Source organism: Vidua macroura, chromosome 2 (assembly GCF_024509145.1).
Source record: "Vidua macroura isolate BioBank_ID:100142 chromosome 2, ASM2450914v1, whole genome shotgun sequence".
In the NCBI taxonomy this organism is placed as follows: Eukaryota; Metazoa; Chordata; class Aves; order Passeriformes; family Viduidae; genus Vidua; species Vidua macroura.
The window spans coordinates 37,689,127-37,705,513 of NC_071572.1; the positions used below are offsets into that span (position 1 = coordinate 37,689,127).

Here is a 16,387-nt window from a genome sequence, read left to right on the forward strand (position 1 = left end):
GAAACTTCTATCAAGTGAAATCTAGATGTTTCTAAGTGTGCTAAAATTAGTGTTTTGTTTGGAATCACTTCTATTTAAGTTCTGGACAGAAAATGTGTGACAAAATGCAGTACAAATAAGGATAATTTATTATATTTTAAGAAGAATTCATTAGAATATTTACAAAGCTCAAGTCAGAAAAATCAGTCTTTTTAAATAATTATTTTATTTAAGACATTTTCTTTCTTATTCCTCTCTTGCTCCGTGATTTCTTTTTTCTGCCTTCAAACACAGGTTTGGCAGTCACCATGACTACATCTACCAGGTCTTCATCCTCACTACTTGAGCTACTGCACCCTTTTTTCTCTTTATGGTCTGCTGTCTCTGTTGCAGACGTGTTTTTCTTCCTTTTGCTCTTGCCTAAATCTCTACCTTTGGATTCCTCCATTGAGGAGTCACTAGAAGTTTCTGAAAGATGCAAATTTCCAACAAAACCACCTCCATATAAAAATTCTTTTCTGGAATCTGAATGTTTTCTTCTCTTTCCACTCTGTTTTGTTGCTGCAGCTTGATTTGTGTCGTCTGTGGAACCTTCCCCTTTCCTTTTCCTGGGCTGTTTAAGTTCCATCTCTGTGACAGCAGCGGCCTCCTGAATTTCATCGTCTGCTTCCTTTTCCTTTCTCTTCAGACAAGTCACAGCTCTGCGCAGTCTCTGGCTTTTAATAGCTTGTTTCTCATGCTGTTCCAGTCTGAAGAATGAATCAATTCGAAGCTGAGTCTACCAAAAATAAAACAGAAACACAGTTGAATGTTTTTGTGGGAATTCAGTTGTTAGATATATTATAAGCATCTGAAACTAAAGCAGGACAAAGGAGTAATGAAATCAATACATATGCACACAGATGTGAACAATAAGATGCATCATTATAGTAATACCCATACTTTACAATGAATTAGGCAACAAGAACCTTTACAAAAATTAATAATTAGTAAACTCCAGTGAGATTTCATAAATATTGCACAGCTGGTGATTAGACATATGTTGCTATTGTCAACCCTAATATAGAGAATCTCTGTAGTGCTCTTAAGTATGTCCTTACAAACACATCCTTAGCTTCCAGCTGTGAAAGCAGAATGTTTACTAAGTAAATGCTGTAAGTGCACTTTGCATTTGTGCCTCCAAGTGAAAGAACACGCAAGCGTTTGACTCCAGTTCATTGCACCACATGCTGCTACAGTATAAAGACTGAAGAGCAGAACTAGGAGTCCTCACACAGTGTGGATTTGTGCTCTTCAACCACAGCTCGGCTTTTTGTATAGGCCAAGCCAGTCATCTACTTTTTCCCTAACATTGCCTAAGTGAGGCAGACTCTTCCAAAGGATATTTCAGTCAACCTGAAAGTATATGTATATAACTGCGGGGCTTTCACTCCACTCAGTGATACAGACAACCTAAAACACTCGTTTAGACAATGTATCTATCTTGTGTATGGCAAAAGGAAAAAAGAATCTCACACTGGGTATAAATTTTCCAACCTACTTTGACAGCTACCACAGCAGACATCACCATTCACTTTCAAGTAATAGAGTTGACAGAACATTTTCTTGGAAATGAGATTAGTATTATTAACGGGCTCAACAGTTCAGTCTGCACTCGTGCTCAAAGGATGGGTATAATATCAAATGGGCAGTATCACTCCACCAAAATCTCAAGGGCACTTTTATATATACTTTATAAAGTGTTTATGAAACACTGTCTTCTAGAAATACTGAAGTTGCTTGAGGTACCTGTAGCTTGACCATGTCCAGAAAAAGCAGCAGCCTGGACTTAAGATAGGTGCTTGATAGGTAAGGAAACTTGAAACCAATGTCTGAAATTATGCAGAGTCCCTCAAAGCACACTCAAATCATACAGAAATGAAGTCTAGAGAGGCAAGCTTAGTGACTTTGAAAAAAATACATAAAAAGATTAAAACCCAAAGCCCAGCTTCTGAGAAAGATATTTTACTTCAAAGCCTTGCTGTTCTTTTTAAAATGCTTCTCTCACAATTTTCCAGTTACCCTTAAACTATAGGTATTTTTTCACCTGCTGCAAGTTCAGTTGTTTCATCACAGGCAAAAGGATTCCATCTATCTTCGTCCTGGTCCAGCCAAAGTGATCCTTACAGAATGTGAAGAAAGTTAAGGAACTTTACAAAATGGCTACTACTGGTCATTTCTAAACACATAAAATGAAAATTCCCAAAGTAAACAAAGTCTGGAGGAAAGTTGCTCCACTTCAAAGCTTTTTCTACTACAAAATCAGACAGAAGACTCTCGGTTAAAACAACATATCACATGCATCTCCATTAGTTGCAGAACTTTTTCTCTAAGATGAACATTTCCAAAAGCATGTCTCAGTGAAATGCCTATAAGTAAACCTTATTTTTACACTTGTACCTACTGGAAACTTCATTTACTGTTTAAAACACTATTATCTCTGCATTTATTGCCATCTACTTTTCAATAGTTCGCTGCAGCTCAGACTGCAACTGAAGCAAAAAGTAGACATTATTGGAAGAAATGCAGGGAATAATTAGGGATAAAGTGCAGATTGAAACACCATTTCTGTCTAGACTTCAAGACTTATTTGTGAAAAAAGGCAAACATACAGAGGGAGTGCACAAGCAATCCCACTTCAAGAGCAGAAACAGGCACAGGACAGTTACAGAAATATAACAGTTACAGAAATATAGTATCTCAACAAATTAGTCACTTCAGCTATAAGATTCTCTTTGCATGCAAAGTGAGGCAGCCCACTGTCTCAGGAGGGCAGAGCAGCCCTGACTGCTACACATGCATGGCTGCATTCCCTTCTATTCTAGAGCTGGTATCATTTTAGGGAGCACATGCAGATAGGGCTTGGGGCCCCTCACAACAAAGAGATGTTAAAAACTTGACACTCCATTACTGACTCCTTATGAACTTTGAGTACTTTCACCTAACAAGCAAAAGGATATTCTCTGATCTGCTCTACATCAGGCTTTCCCCAGGTAAACGAACCCCTTGACTCATCCACCACAGGTTTCAGGTATGCTTCTGCCACTGCTGGATTTGGGAAACCTGAATAAAGCTGTAGCTCCCGCAGTTTCTTCTTGACTTTGGTGTCATGTGGATTAGGCATCACTTTCTTATTCTTCTGAGCCTCATTCCACCACTCACTGAAAAACAGAGAAAATTATTAATTTGCCTCATAAAATAGAATTTGAAATATCAAGAACCACCATGCTAATTTCAATAGCCTTATTCTCTTTACTTCAATTACTACAATTTAAAATGTCCAAATGAAAGCTGGCCAAAGGGACAAAAAATCTTAAAAGCAGAAAAGACAAAACATACACATTAAATGCAGCTACTATAAGCCAAAGTGGTAAATAGCACCTGGATTCCCCATAAGCTGCTAAACAGAAGGCTCCAACATTAGCCTCACTTGCAGAGGATGTTCCATACACAATGATTATTTTTGGAGTTTTTTTAGTATGCACGGAAGAGAAAGGAAAACCATCCTTGCTATTGCTGATACAGCTGCCTTAGCCCTCTTCAAATCTTGTTCTTGCCCTCACCCTACCTGCCTGACTCCTTCCAGGTCATCCATTCCTCAATCAAGTCCCCTTTCTCTATGAGCAAATTACAGCAACCTCTCACCAACCCAGAGAGAATGAACCTCTGCTCCACTATGGATCCAGCTCTCCAATAAACTCTGAGGCAGATGTACAATTCTACAGCTGTTCTGCTGTCTTTATTTGTCACACTGTGATTGCTGTATCAACTTGTCACCTTATCTACCTCTCATTCCAAATAGTGATACAATGGAGTCATGTTTTACAGCCTACTTAGTCCCATTAATAACGGTCCCATTAATCAATGATGGCATTACGTTTTGCTGCATACTTAAGCATCAGAAAAGCGTATTTACTAATAATCACAATATGGAGATACAAAAAAGCAAATCATAATTAAGCATACGCAAATTTTAAGAGAGGTTCCAAGCCATGCCCAGGAAATTCATTTAAAATCTCCATTGCTGTTACAAAGCCAACATTTGGAATGCCCTCAGTGTAGTCACTTCCAAGCAAGTATGCCAAATTAATTAGCTTGCTTCTATCCAACCCTGAAAAAGAAAGTGTATGGATTCAGCATTTATTATCTTACAAAATAAAAAATATTATCAGAAAGGCAAAGGAACACAAAGGCATTAACTCCATAAAATTATAGTTAATTCAACATCAGAATTTCCTAAGTTCTATTCTGGAGCAGTATCAATATACTCCTGCTAGCTCCAGCACTAATAATTGTGCTAATTTGGCAAATAGATTTTGCCAAAATGAAAATGTTACAATGGACATCAGGAAGAATTTTTTTCATGGAAATTATTGTTAGAATGGACTGTGCAGTGAGGCGGTGGAGTCACCATCCCTGGAAGTGTTCAAGAAATAACTGGATGTGGTACTCAGCGCCATGGTCTAGTTCACAAGGTGGTGATCATATAAACATTGGACCTGATGATCTCAGAGATCCTTTTTTTTCTCAAGAGATATTTTTCCAACCTAAATAATTCTTTGATTCTGTAATTTCAAAATTTGGGGTTGTCACAAGATTTTTTTTTTACATTTATTACATCCAGTTACTGTTCTGATTTCATCTAATGCTGACCTGAATTGAGTAATGCCAGAATCAAATAAAAACATTCTGTTTGAATTCTAGTCCATAATACCAATGCCTCTGCTTCCTAGAAGAGTTCCTCAACTGGGAGCCTTTTGCTCTGTGCTGGTACAGTTACTAAGTAGACCAGAAGAGCCTGTGAAACAGCCAGAAAGAAAGAAGAATTCAGCTGACCACTTCTATTTGATAGGTTATAAGGACTGAGGCAACTAGACTGATTTTTAGTGACCAGATTCAAGAGTTGGGATTTGAAAATTTTTTTTAATTCCATGCAGAAAAGAAGGGATGTGAGTCTAAACTCACAAAGCAAGACCATCATCATGCTAGTCATGATATCCATCAGCTGTTCAGACAGAAGAATTTATGCAATGCATGGGAATTGGAAGCACAAGACAGCAGAGGAATGTGACATAAAGACTGATGATGACTATTTTTTCCCAATAAATAAATAAATATTTGGCTTATCACATCAAAACCAGTTAAAAATCAAAGACATGCTTTTACAGCAATCCTTTCCAATTAGCTACTTAAGTGGGCAAAATTATTTCATTCAATTTGCTGGAAGAAACCAAAGCTACGTTTTTCACCACATAAAAATGTTATGAAATTTTACACACTACTATTACAAAGTCTGTAGCCTCTCAAATTGAAAATGTCAAAATTGATTTTAAAAGAGTTCTGCTCAAGACATAACAACAAGTTTAAATTGGCTCGTATTTTGCCTAATACTTTATGTGACACTGAAGCTTAGTAGTTCAACAAAATAGGCAACAATTTGATTAGACTAGCTCAAGAGCAATCAGATAGAAGAAAAAAGTCTTTCAGTGTCAACTATATGATAAATGTTTTACACATATTCCAGATCCACTTTTAATATATTACATCTCAGTATGTCCAAAACTAACTTCTGTTTCCAGAAGACTAAAAATCTGATGACATTAGAATATCATTTTCCCACCACATCAGAAAAGTCATACTAAAATTTACTCAGAAACTGGTATAATAGTTCATATCTCCAGCCTTGATGATCATTACACTAACTCAGTATATCAAATGCAGGTGGTCTGCAAATTCAGGGGGGTCATCTGGCAGTAAAACAGCAACCTAACTGAATGGTCTGTTCTTTCTCCAAAGAGCAGACATTGAATGACAGACACAAAATTCTGTAGAAAATACAAAGAGACAGATGACAGAGTTGTCTTATTAAAGACTGTGTTTAACAAATCAATACCTGAGGCTTACCTAGCTCGTTCTGAAAGTCAACATACTGATAATATTCTACGTATTTGTTCTGACTGAAGAAATTTTTATAAACATGTCGTGCACCAAACAACCAAACATCACTGTCATCCGTGATTGTCCCAGAGGTCTGATCAGTAAGGTCCAATACGGCACACTGTGCCTCAGCCTCCATTGGAGCTTCGATATATGGAATCCCAAACAGACGGAGGAGCTCCTGGAGGATGGAAGGAAAACAGTTAATAATTAATCTAAAGAGTTCATTTCTAATACACTTCTAATCTAGCACTTCTGCTTGACTCAGAAGTGCTAGATTCACACTTGGGAGTTATTTAATACCTGACAACAAACCTTAAACTCTGGTAAAAAGTGCCAAGCTCAGTTAAGTCAAGAGGGAGTCCCATTCAACTCCTCTCAAGCAGACAGTGCCATATAAGTCAAGCACTACTTGAGCACACTTTTACCACACAGTTTGAGAACTTGCTATCTTAAATACACAAGCATACTTAACTATTGTTTTGCACAGCAAGGAGAAAACTCCATGCATTACAATTATGTGGGCTCACTGCAACAAAGATGCAGGTAAAACATAAAAAGTAAAAAAAAAAAAAAACGTATCTATAAAAAAATGTGGTCACCACTTCATATAAGAAAGTAGTATGCAAGCATATGAGAAACATTCATATAAAGCAGGAAACAACAGTGGGAAGACTAATTGTTCCTTGGATATTGTTTTGATATGCCTCTATTTTGAAGCATTTTTGCTTTAATGGGATATATTAGATATATATATATATTCTAGATATATATATAGATAGATAATATATAGATAATATAGATATATATTCTATAGATATAGATATCTATATATCTATATCTAGATCTATATATAGATCACTTTAAAAAAATCACCTGAAGAAACAATTATGTGCAAATATTTAACCAAGATTAAGTATTATTTTAAAACTACCTAAACTGTCCCATTAAGAAAAAAAAAATACATGCATTTACATATTTCTCAGAATTAATTTGTTAGCATAAGTTTATTACATCACAGACACTACCACTAGTCTACTGTGTTATGGGTTTGTTAACCCAAACACATTGTATTAAACCTTGAAACACTGACACAGAAGTAACAGGCTTGTTCAGTCATTACTGGTGAGATTCCTTCAAGTTGCTTACTCAGGGCATAAACTACACAGACTTCTTGTAATTTTTTAACCTTTTAATCCCTAGGGGAAATCACAGTTTACCTAACACACAGACTGCATCAATTCTTTGCTGCTGTACATAGCTTCCTAATATTTTTTGTTCATTTTGCACCTTTCACAAAAACAGCTGAAGATCAACCTGGCCCAACCTTTAAAAGTTGGTGCTTAAAAGATATATTGATTTATTCATAACTATATTATTATTTTATGTTATTACACTTACTTAAAATAGTTGGATTATTTCAACACTTGCAATATTTTAAAATAAGCAAACTGAAGAAAACAAGCTCCTAAGAGGGAAAAAGGTGACCTATAGCTAAGCAAAATTACTAACAGCTTTTGAGTAAATGACTGGGATAGAGGAAGGAAACAAATCAAAATGACTCAACAAATACTACCTGGCTTTCCAAGAACATCTGTCCTGTTACAGAAGCAGCAACTCGTTCCTGCTGCTGTTTTTGAGACTGAAGTGTATTCTGCTCAGCAGAAAGGTCCTTTTCTAATTCTTCTAGTTCTTCCTGAAAATATAAACCAAAGTTTTTTATTATTTCAACAATTCAGGTACACTTAGGAAAGCAAAGCACAAAGTCTCCAACTACAATTATTCTACGAGTACCTGTTCCATTAATTCACACTAGGAGGTTGTTACAGCTTCTCTAATGCAGCAAGCTGTAAGACCAGAGATGGTCGAGTCATTAATTTACCTTGAAGTTTTCCTCTGATTTTAGGGAGATTATAATTAACCACCTTTAAAGAAAAATCAGTTCCCATACAATTAGATAGCTATGTGAGAAAGCAATGAAACAATAAGAAGCTGTTCAGTAGTTTTCCTTAACAACTATTTGAAGACAAAGCACTCCATTACAAGCTCAAAACAAGAAACAATGAGTTACCAAACTGATGTCTTGCCACTCATCCACTGCAGCTTTACCATCAGCATCTCTTTCAATATTCTGAGTGTTTCCCAACTGCACCTCATCAGACTCCTTCAGCAAGTCCAGTGTGACAACATCAGGTCTGTCTGCCTCCACTTCTGCATATGTTGGTTCGTCACTCATTTTTTCATCATATTTAGTAGGAAACTCAGCATCATTACTGACCTCAGCATCCACTTCAATAAAGCTTCCTATCAAAGGAAAACAGAGACTTGTACATTTTTAACTTGGGCAGTGGCTTTTTTTTCTATATGCAGCAGATATATATAAGAATTGTGAAATTACATAAACCAAGTGGCTGACTGGTTAATAACACTAGTTAAATTCAATGTACACAATATGCTTTCCTGATTCTACATATTCTATACTCAGGTTTTAGTGATAAAATGTGACACCAGGTGGAAAAAACACAGGTCAAATTTTCTTCCTGCCTCCTATATATATGGGAGTGGATGCATTTTTAATGATTGCTTACTAAGAGAAAAGGTTACCTTCAACTGACTACAAATACAATACTGTCCTATTTTCTTATCCTTTTACACAATCAAAAAGCACATACCATCAGAATCACTGTCTTCGGACTGTGATACCCCTTCTCTTTCTGCCTCAGGATCTCTTGCTTCTGGAAAAAATCTAGTATCCTCAGATACATTCTCCTCTGTTTGTGAAATTACTTCCTGTGTATTTTCAGAAATTTTCAAGTTTTTCTCATTTTTAGAAAGGTCTGTTGTCTCAGTGTGAATCAAAGCATCTATACTAGTTTGCACAGGGGAACAGCTTGGCTTTTGCAAACACAAATTCATATTCTTATCTCCCAGAGACTTTAAGTCCATTTTGGAACCACTTTTTTCTTTGTCAAAGTCTTCTTTATCTTTTCTAGTATTGTTAATATAATTTTCAGCTCTGGATATACTAGTATCATTTGATGAAATATGATCTTTGGAACCATTTTTTTCCTTGTCTACATCTTCTGTGTCTTTTATAGTATTGTCAATATAAGTTTCAGCTATGGATATACTGGCGTCCTTGGGTGTAATATGATTTTCTGAATAATTTTCTTCTTTGTCTATATCTTCTTTGCCTTTTCTAGTATTTTCAATAGCAGAATAATTTTCATCTCTGAATATACCAGTGTCTTTGGGTGTAATATCACTTTTTTCCAACTCCTGAGTCTTCTGTTTAAATTTAGCATCTTGCATAGTCACTTGGATTGATGAATGAATTGTAGCTGTAGGAATGTTTTTTCCCTCCTTAACTTCAGGAATCTGCTCTTCCTCATCTGAGCTACTAAGCAGAAAATCCTTCCCTTCTGGTCTTTCTGACAGCACTACATCAGCTGTAGCAATAGCAACTTCCTCCCCTTTATCATCTTCACTCAGAGCTTGCTGAATTGCCCGCAGTGTTCTTGGAGACACACTGCCTTCCTCTGGCACAAATTGGTCCACGTTCAATTGTCCTGCATCCAGTTCTTCTTCTGAGCTGCTTTCCACCATGGCTGCCTGGATAGCAAGCAAAGTCCGAGGAGAGGGGGGTGCTGCCACTACATTGTCATCTTCCTGCTTTGCATTAGCAGGAGAGTCATTGATTTTATTTAATTTAGTCAATTCATGCATTTTTGATGAGGGTCCTGCAGTAGTTTCCAAGTCTCTACTCATAGCCTCTTTTGCTTGAATACCTGAAAGAAAGTTTTGTGTGGAAAAATACTGCTTTATAAAAACATTCCATTTTACATAATGAACATCATTATATAAAGATTATTAAACTACTTTTCTGCAGGTTTACAGATCACAGTTAATGATGTATAACAGTAAAGCACATTTCATACAAAGTACTGGCTACGTGCACCAATAAACAATATTCAGGTTTGTCTTTAAACTGCTAGTTTTAAGTGTGCACACTCCAAACAACAGGTTTTACAAAATTAAGACCCAACATACCCTTTATCAGAATATAGTGAGAAGTCTCTTCAGAGACTACCCTCCTTGATTCCACTTCTTTCACAAAACCACCTTCATTTTCATATTGTGTTTGGATTTCACCTGAGTGCTGTTGACTCATTTCTTTTTGTACATTTTCTATGCACCGATTGAGGTTGCTTTTTTTAAGCAAACCCCTAAGCTGGTACTGGGAAAAGTCATTGGAGTCCTCAAAAAAACAAAACAAAAAACAAAACAAACAAATCAATTTAAATAAAACACCCCTTTTAAGCAAATTCATTTCCCGCATTCTGGAAGAGTGTGGGAATTCTTTCAGGAGTTTCTTTAAGCAGCTAACATTTGTCTTTCACGGGCTGCTGCACTTGCAAGAAACAGCAATATTATCCTGGCAACATACAATTCTGAAAGGTACCAGTAGTTCTCAGTGCCAGAGAACATCTCAATTTTGGTTATCAGAGCTCATCTCCATCTTAAAAAGAAAAGCAATTAAAAGAGAATCCACATGTGGATTATTTTTAAATGATGGTTCTTAGCTTACACTTGGACACAAGCCATCATTTGATCTGATGTATATTGTACTTTCCAAACCTCATTGTAGAAGTGCTACTATAGGATTCCCCATTTGTGTCTGAACAGCTTCAACACATCTGCCTAAGTTACAAAAATCTTTTCCCAGCTGCCAGCTCCTCTAACAACCCCAGGGTTTGGAATCCAAGCTGTGTTCATCCTGCCTGGTTCATCCACACCAGTAGCATGTTATGCAATCTTTGGCATAATGCTGATGAGGCACAAAATACAGCACAATTTTTAACATTTCTACCAAAATGAATTAGCTCTGCTAATTTTAGTGGAAATCAAGAGATAAGGCTGTTAGGAGTCATTATCTCATTGGATTTTTTTTCTCCTCATGGTAACATCTCTTATTAAACAGTCCAGGGTGTAAAGTTTTCCAGAAGTAGTACTCTTTCTCCATTTGCATTAATGGCAATAGCTCCATTCCAATGCCTTGAAAGCTATTTTAAATATTACCTCTGGCATTGCTTCAAATAACGTTCTTCTTCGCTTTGTAAGTTCTTTAATATCAGTCAAGATCTCATGTTTTATTTCTGGAGGCAGCTTGTGGAAATCTTCTGATTCAATATCTACAGAATAAGGATTTTCACATAATTGTTCCTATAATAACGGAAAACAAGAATACATATCACGGAATCACAGAATAATGAGGTTGGAAGAGACCTCCAAGATCATCAAATCCAACCTATGCCCTAACACCTCAACTAGACTATAGCACCAAGTGCCATGTCCAGTCTTTTTTTAAACACATCCAGAGATGATGATTCTACCACCTCCCTGGGAAGACAATTCCAGTACTTTATTATTCTTTCAGTGAAAAATTTCTTCCTAATACCCAATTTGTACCTTCCCTGACGTAGCCGGAGACTGTGTTCTCTTGTTCTGTCAGTTGCTGCCTGGTGGAAGAGACCAACCCCCACCTGTCTACAACCTCCCTTCAGGAAGTTGTAGAGAGCAATAAGGTCACCTCCAAGCCTCCTTTTCTCCAGGCTAAACAACCTCAGCTCCTTCAAACATTCCTCATAGGGCTTGTGTTCCAAGCCCATCACCAACCTTGTTGCCCTCCTCTGGACACGCTCAAGCATCTCAATGTCCTTCCTAAACTGAGGGGCCCAGAACTGGACACAGTACTCAAGATGCGTTCTCACCAGCACCAAGTACAGGGGAAGAATGACTTCCCTGCTCCTGCTGGTCACACAATTCCTAATGCACAATTCCTAATGCAGGCCAGGATGCCATTGATGCAGGCCAGGATACCACTGAATACATATTTTATATTAGAGCAGAACAAAAATAATAAAATATTTAGAGCACTATTCCAAGCAAGATAAAAAACCCAAGCCCTCAAGAACTTTGTTGCTACTTCCCACATAGTGAAAACAAGAAAAAGAAAGTAACTACTATGTAATAAAGTAATGCTAAGTACCTCATTATTGATGTACACTATACAGAGAAACTTGGGTTTTATTCTTTTTACAAAAAGATACTTAGTATAAAACACAGAACTGGGTCATATAGCCTCAGCTACTCAGATTTTGTCCTTCTAAAGAGGTTCTCCGCCTGAATGAGAACTGCTTCAAAGATAAGCAATCTTTCCAACAGTGTTTCTTTTTTTTCCTATTGATGAAAGCAGAGACAATTTTATTGTTTATTATGTCTTCCTCTTAGGTTATGTATTTCTCTTCTCCTCTTCCAATCAGATCAGCAGATCAGAAGCAAATACATAATTTATCTGAAAACACAAGGACTTAAGTGCTTCAACTTCAGTTCATATTTGAAGAAGCACATGAGTTTTGTTAAATATGCTGTTATGTACATACACATGCATAAATGCATGCATTTCTCCTACATTGTTACAAAAACCAATGTCTTCTCCATATGTTCAAAGGAAGTAGTAAAAAGAAAAAGGCTATCACAAGAATTTTCTGTTCTGCTATATTCTAGTGGAGAAATCACATTTATATTTCCTCACTAATAGGAATTTTTAGAGTACTGAAAATTAACTTGTTTTCTTATAAGTAATGCTATAATAAGACCTGTATCTCCAAATAATTGGATTTTCTAAGCTTTTTGTTTGTCTTTTAAGCACAGACATGAATGAGAGGATTGACCACAGTAACAAGGCAACTAGTTGCACTTACTTGCAACATCTGTTTTTGGCTCACTCTCATTTGCCATTCTTTTTCTTCCTCCTCCTCTGAGCTAAAAAATCACAGAGAAAACAAATGTGTAGATATTTACCCAGGAAAAAAAAGTTTATATTTTAAGCAAAAAGACATTAGTCATGCCTTTGCTGGTCAAGCACAAAAATTTGCAGCATCAAACACACACACACATATATATTTACATACATATTAATATGTGTATATATATAATATATATACATATAAATATGCACACAGGTCATAAAGATCTGAGCAGAAAGTAAGAAGGCAAACTTATGTCAGTTAAAAGTAGATGGAGACAAGTGCTGCTGTTTAGATCATGACACAATTCTTACTTGGTCAGCATTAGAAGTATATAAAAGTACAGATATGCAAAGAATAACCTACATAGCAGCTTCACATTCTCAGTATTATTTAAGAAGATGCCACAGGTATGACAAGTGCAGACAAAGCCTGCCTCTGCTGAACATGCCAACACACAACAGAATCAAACTGCCACACCCAAGCTTGAACAATCAGTCCCATTTAGTTGTATGGACTTGGCCATAGAGACTGAGGTAGAACTTTCATCCTTATACAAGAATCCAGTGTAGAAAATGAATCTGTGGGCTGAAAACTTCTGTTACTTTCCCATAAATAACTAGGAGGCCTCTATATCCAAAAAGAAACTGAAATAAAATACAAATTAAAGAACTATACTTTTTATATATATATATATATATATATATTACAGTGTCTCATAGGTCAAAAGTCTTTGATCAGCATCAAAAAATGGGGTTTATACTTTTACCCAAGTTTATTAAAAACCATTTAAGCTATTTTTCTTAATTCTACCTACCTATTCTTCTCTTCATTCTCTAAAGCAGGCAACACATACATATCATCAATTCCTTCTCTTCGAACTTGTGTAATACTGGGCAAAGCTTCATTGCTTAGGGAAAAAAAAAATAAAACAGCAATTAACAGCTTCAGAAAGACTTACTGTCACTTATAAAAAAGGGAAAAATAATTTTTATTCTTGCCTTTTGCCTCTAATAGCAGTTTTGATAACATGTCTCTTCAGAAGTGTTTTCAAGAGTTTCTCTGTAGTTTTCCTGGAATCATTGATGGCAATTTCCTTTCTTTGTCTTCGCTTTGCCTATGAAAATAAGATTAACACCAACAAGATTTTGCTGGATGCTGAAGACACACATCCAGTGAATCCATATTAAAATTCTATGTGCTGAGCCTATGAGCTACTCCTAATTCATTCTACACCAAGAGGGACAGAGCCTCTAAATCTATGTCCATTTCCTCTGTGGGATTCAGGAGCAGCTTTCAGCTTCTGGGTACAAATGCCTGCAGAGCTGCATTCAGCTCCATTCTGGAATACAAGCCAGGCTTGTGCCATCATCCACTTCTCTGCAACCTGGCTCCCATGCAAATCAAACCTGCCTAGATTAAAGAGCTGCTGCATGCTCCAAGAGCTAACTCAGGCTGGGACTGCAAAGGACACCTGCAGAGCAGTGGACTTCAATCCTCCATCCCTACAGCTCAGAAACATAAGCAGAACAACAGGAGGGAAACTGAAAATGGCTGCTTACCATCAGCAGACACACAGCCTCTTTTACATTGCAGTAACTCACAAAGGCACTTACCAAGGTTTGTCTCTTCAGAAGCGGTGCCTCTCCATCAAAAACAAAGACTGGTCGAATCCGGAAAAACAGTAACTTGCAGAGTCGATGAAACAGAGTGAGCAGGTGAGCATTCCGTACAGAAATACCACCACGATCTCTGGCTCCCTTTATTGCTTGGTTCAACCAAATACTGATATCTTAAACAATCGTTGAGAGGAAAAAATGTGCTCTTTTACACATATACCACATTGGGAGTTCCTATAAAGTGCACAGATTTGACTGAGTGGCTTTTGCCCACGGCTCCAAGTTTGTCTTACCGAAACCAAGAATATCCAAATAGCTATGAGCTTGGAAGAAGAATAAATCATTGTCCCTATTGACCTGCACAAAAAGCAGAGTGGAAGCAAAAGCACAGCAAATACCTCCCCAGTTATTTTTATAGGTAAATGATGGGTATCTTCCTTCCACACCTTCCCAGCATTTAATCAAGTATACAGGACAGGAAAGCTGATGCATAAGCATAAAACTTCTTCGTCTTGTAGTATTACGGAGAGCAGCACATTTATTTATAAAGTGCAAAATTCTATAGTCCAACACTTGTATAAGGAACCTATTAAAGAGAGTCTATTTTTTAAACGATGAAAATAAAAGAGCTTAGTATTTCACAATCGTAAAGCAAAACTTCCACTTACCAAAATGTAGGTAATTTAAACGTAACAATAATAACAATAAAATATCTTATAAATAAGGGAAATAGTTAAAACAAACTCCCTTGCAATTTCGGTTACCCAGATTTACTTTTAAAGGATACCAACAGCAAGAATTTTCCCTTCCAGCGTTTCTGGGCTTATGGGTCTCCCGGTGCATTCAAGCAGCTTCCAAAGTCCTTGAACTCCCATTGTCCTTCTTTAGCTGCTTTGAGAGAAAATGTATGAGGCACAAAAGAAGGAATAACCCAAAGGTTATGCGGCCCTTAACTGTTTTATTAATTCAAACGGAAATAACGAAGCAGCCGCTCAGGCCGGGACAGCGGCGGGGACAGCGGCAGGCGGGGGTCGCGATCCCGGACCTGTGGCGGGGAGCGGATCCCGGCGCAGGGACGCGGAAGGGACGCGGAAGGGACGCGGAAGGGACGGAGGCCCCACCATCCGCGGCCTCCCGGCGCACGGAGCGCAGGCCCCGCCCGGCGCGGCCCCGCGGGCCGCTGGGAGTCGCAGTGCGCGGGGCGGAGCCGGCGCAGGGCCCGGCCCGGGAACAGCCGCCCACACCCCGCCCCGCACCCCCGGGGCAGGCGGCTCCCACCGCCCCTTCTCCAGCTGCGGCCTCTCTGGCCGGTAGGCTCCTCGGCTGCCTGGAGGAGAGCCTAGTACGTAACAGCAGAGAATAACAGCATCAATTATGTTGGAAAAGATCTCCGAGATCACCGAGTCCAACCTGTGACCGAACGTCCCTTTGTCAACTGGACCATGATCTAAGTGCCACGTCCAGTCTAAACACTCAGGGAAGGTAACTGCATCAGCTCCCTGGGCAGTCCCAGTATCTGATCACCCTTTCTGTAAAGAAATTCCCTTATGTCCAGCCTAAACCTCACCTGATGCAGCTTGAGGCCATTTCCTCTCGTCCTGTCACTTGTTACCTGTGAGAAGAGGCCGACCCCCACCTAGTTACACACCCTCCTTTCAGGTGGTTGTGGAGAGTGATAAGGCTCACACAGAGAATGAGCCTCCTCTGCTCCAGGCTAAATGAACCCAGCTCTCTCAGCTGCTCCTCACAGGACTTGTGCTCCAGAGACTTTACCAGCTCCATTGCTCTTCTCTGGTTGGAGAACAAAATCCCACAATGCAGACCAAAAGTAGTCCTATTTTTCCCACTCCCAAACATGATTTCCCCTGCAGCCTGTGCTCTCTCTGTTCTGCCTCAACCACAGCCCCAGTGCCCCCCACTGCAGGCATCCCACCACTGGGGAATCCCTAGGGAAAGCTTCCTGCAGCACATGCACTTGGCTCCTGCTAATGCTAGAAGAATCCA

The 16,387-nt window shown here is 38.3% G+C and overlaps 1 protein-coding gene across 3 annotated transcripts; it reads right to left on the reverse strand.

Annotated features, from left to right (window-relative positions):
• Positions 1–110: 110 nt before the first annotated feature.
• On the reverse strand, positions 111–16,185 carry ERCC5 (ERCC excision repair 5, endonuclease). Of its 3 annotated transcripts, XM_053970301.1 has the most exons (15): positions 15,171–15,420; positions 14,381–14,556; positions 13,766–13,881; positions 13,582–13,674; positions 12,720–12,780; positions 11,035–11,178; positions 10,006–10,213; positions 8,628–9,743; positions 8,027–8,259; positions 7,532–7,651; positions 5,923–6,136; positions 3,985–4,129; positions 2,979–3,179; positions 2,066–2,150; positions 111–757 (listed from the first exon to the last, which is right to left on the reverse strand). In XM_053970301.1, exons 1-15 carry the CDS (start codon positions 15,256–15,258, stop codon positions 209–211), a joined length of 3,549 nt encoding a protein of 1,182 aa, XP_053826276.1. In that variant the 5' UTR covers positions 15,259–15,420; the 3' UTR covers positions 111–208. The 3 variants fall into 3 exon arrangements, with proteins under 3 accessions (XP_053826276.1, XP_053826275.1, XP_053826274.1); XM_053970300.1 differs by lacking the exons at positions 111–757; positions 2,066–2,150 and adding an exon at positions 15,951–16,185 and having other exon boundaries at positions 2,768–3,179; positions 15,171–15,271; XM_053970299.1 differs by lacking the exons at positions 111–757; positions 2,066–2,150 and adding an exon at positions 15,429–15,483 and having other exon boundaries at positions 2,768–3,179; positions 15,171–15,271.
• Positions 16,186–16,387: the final 202 nt, after the last annotated feature.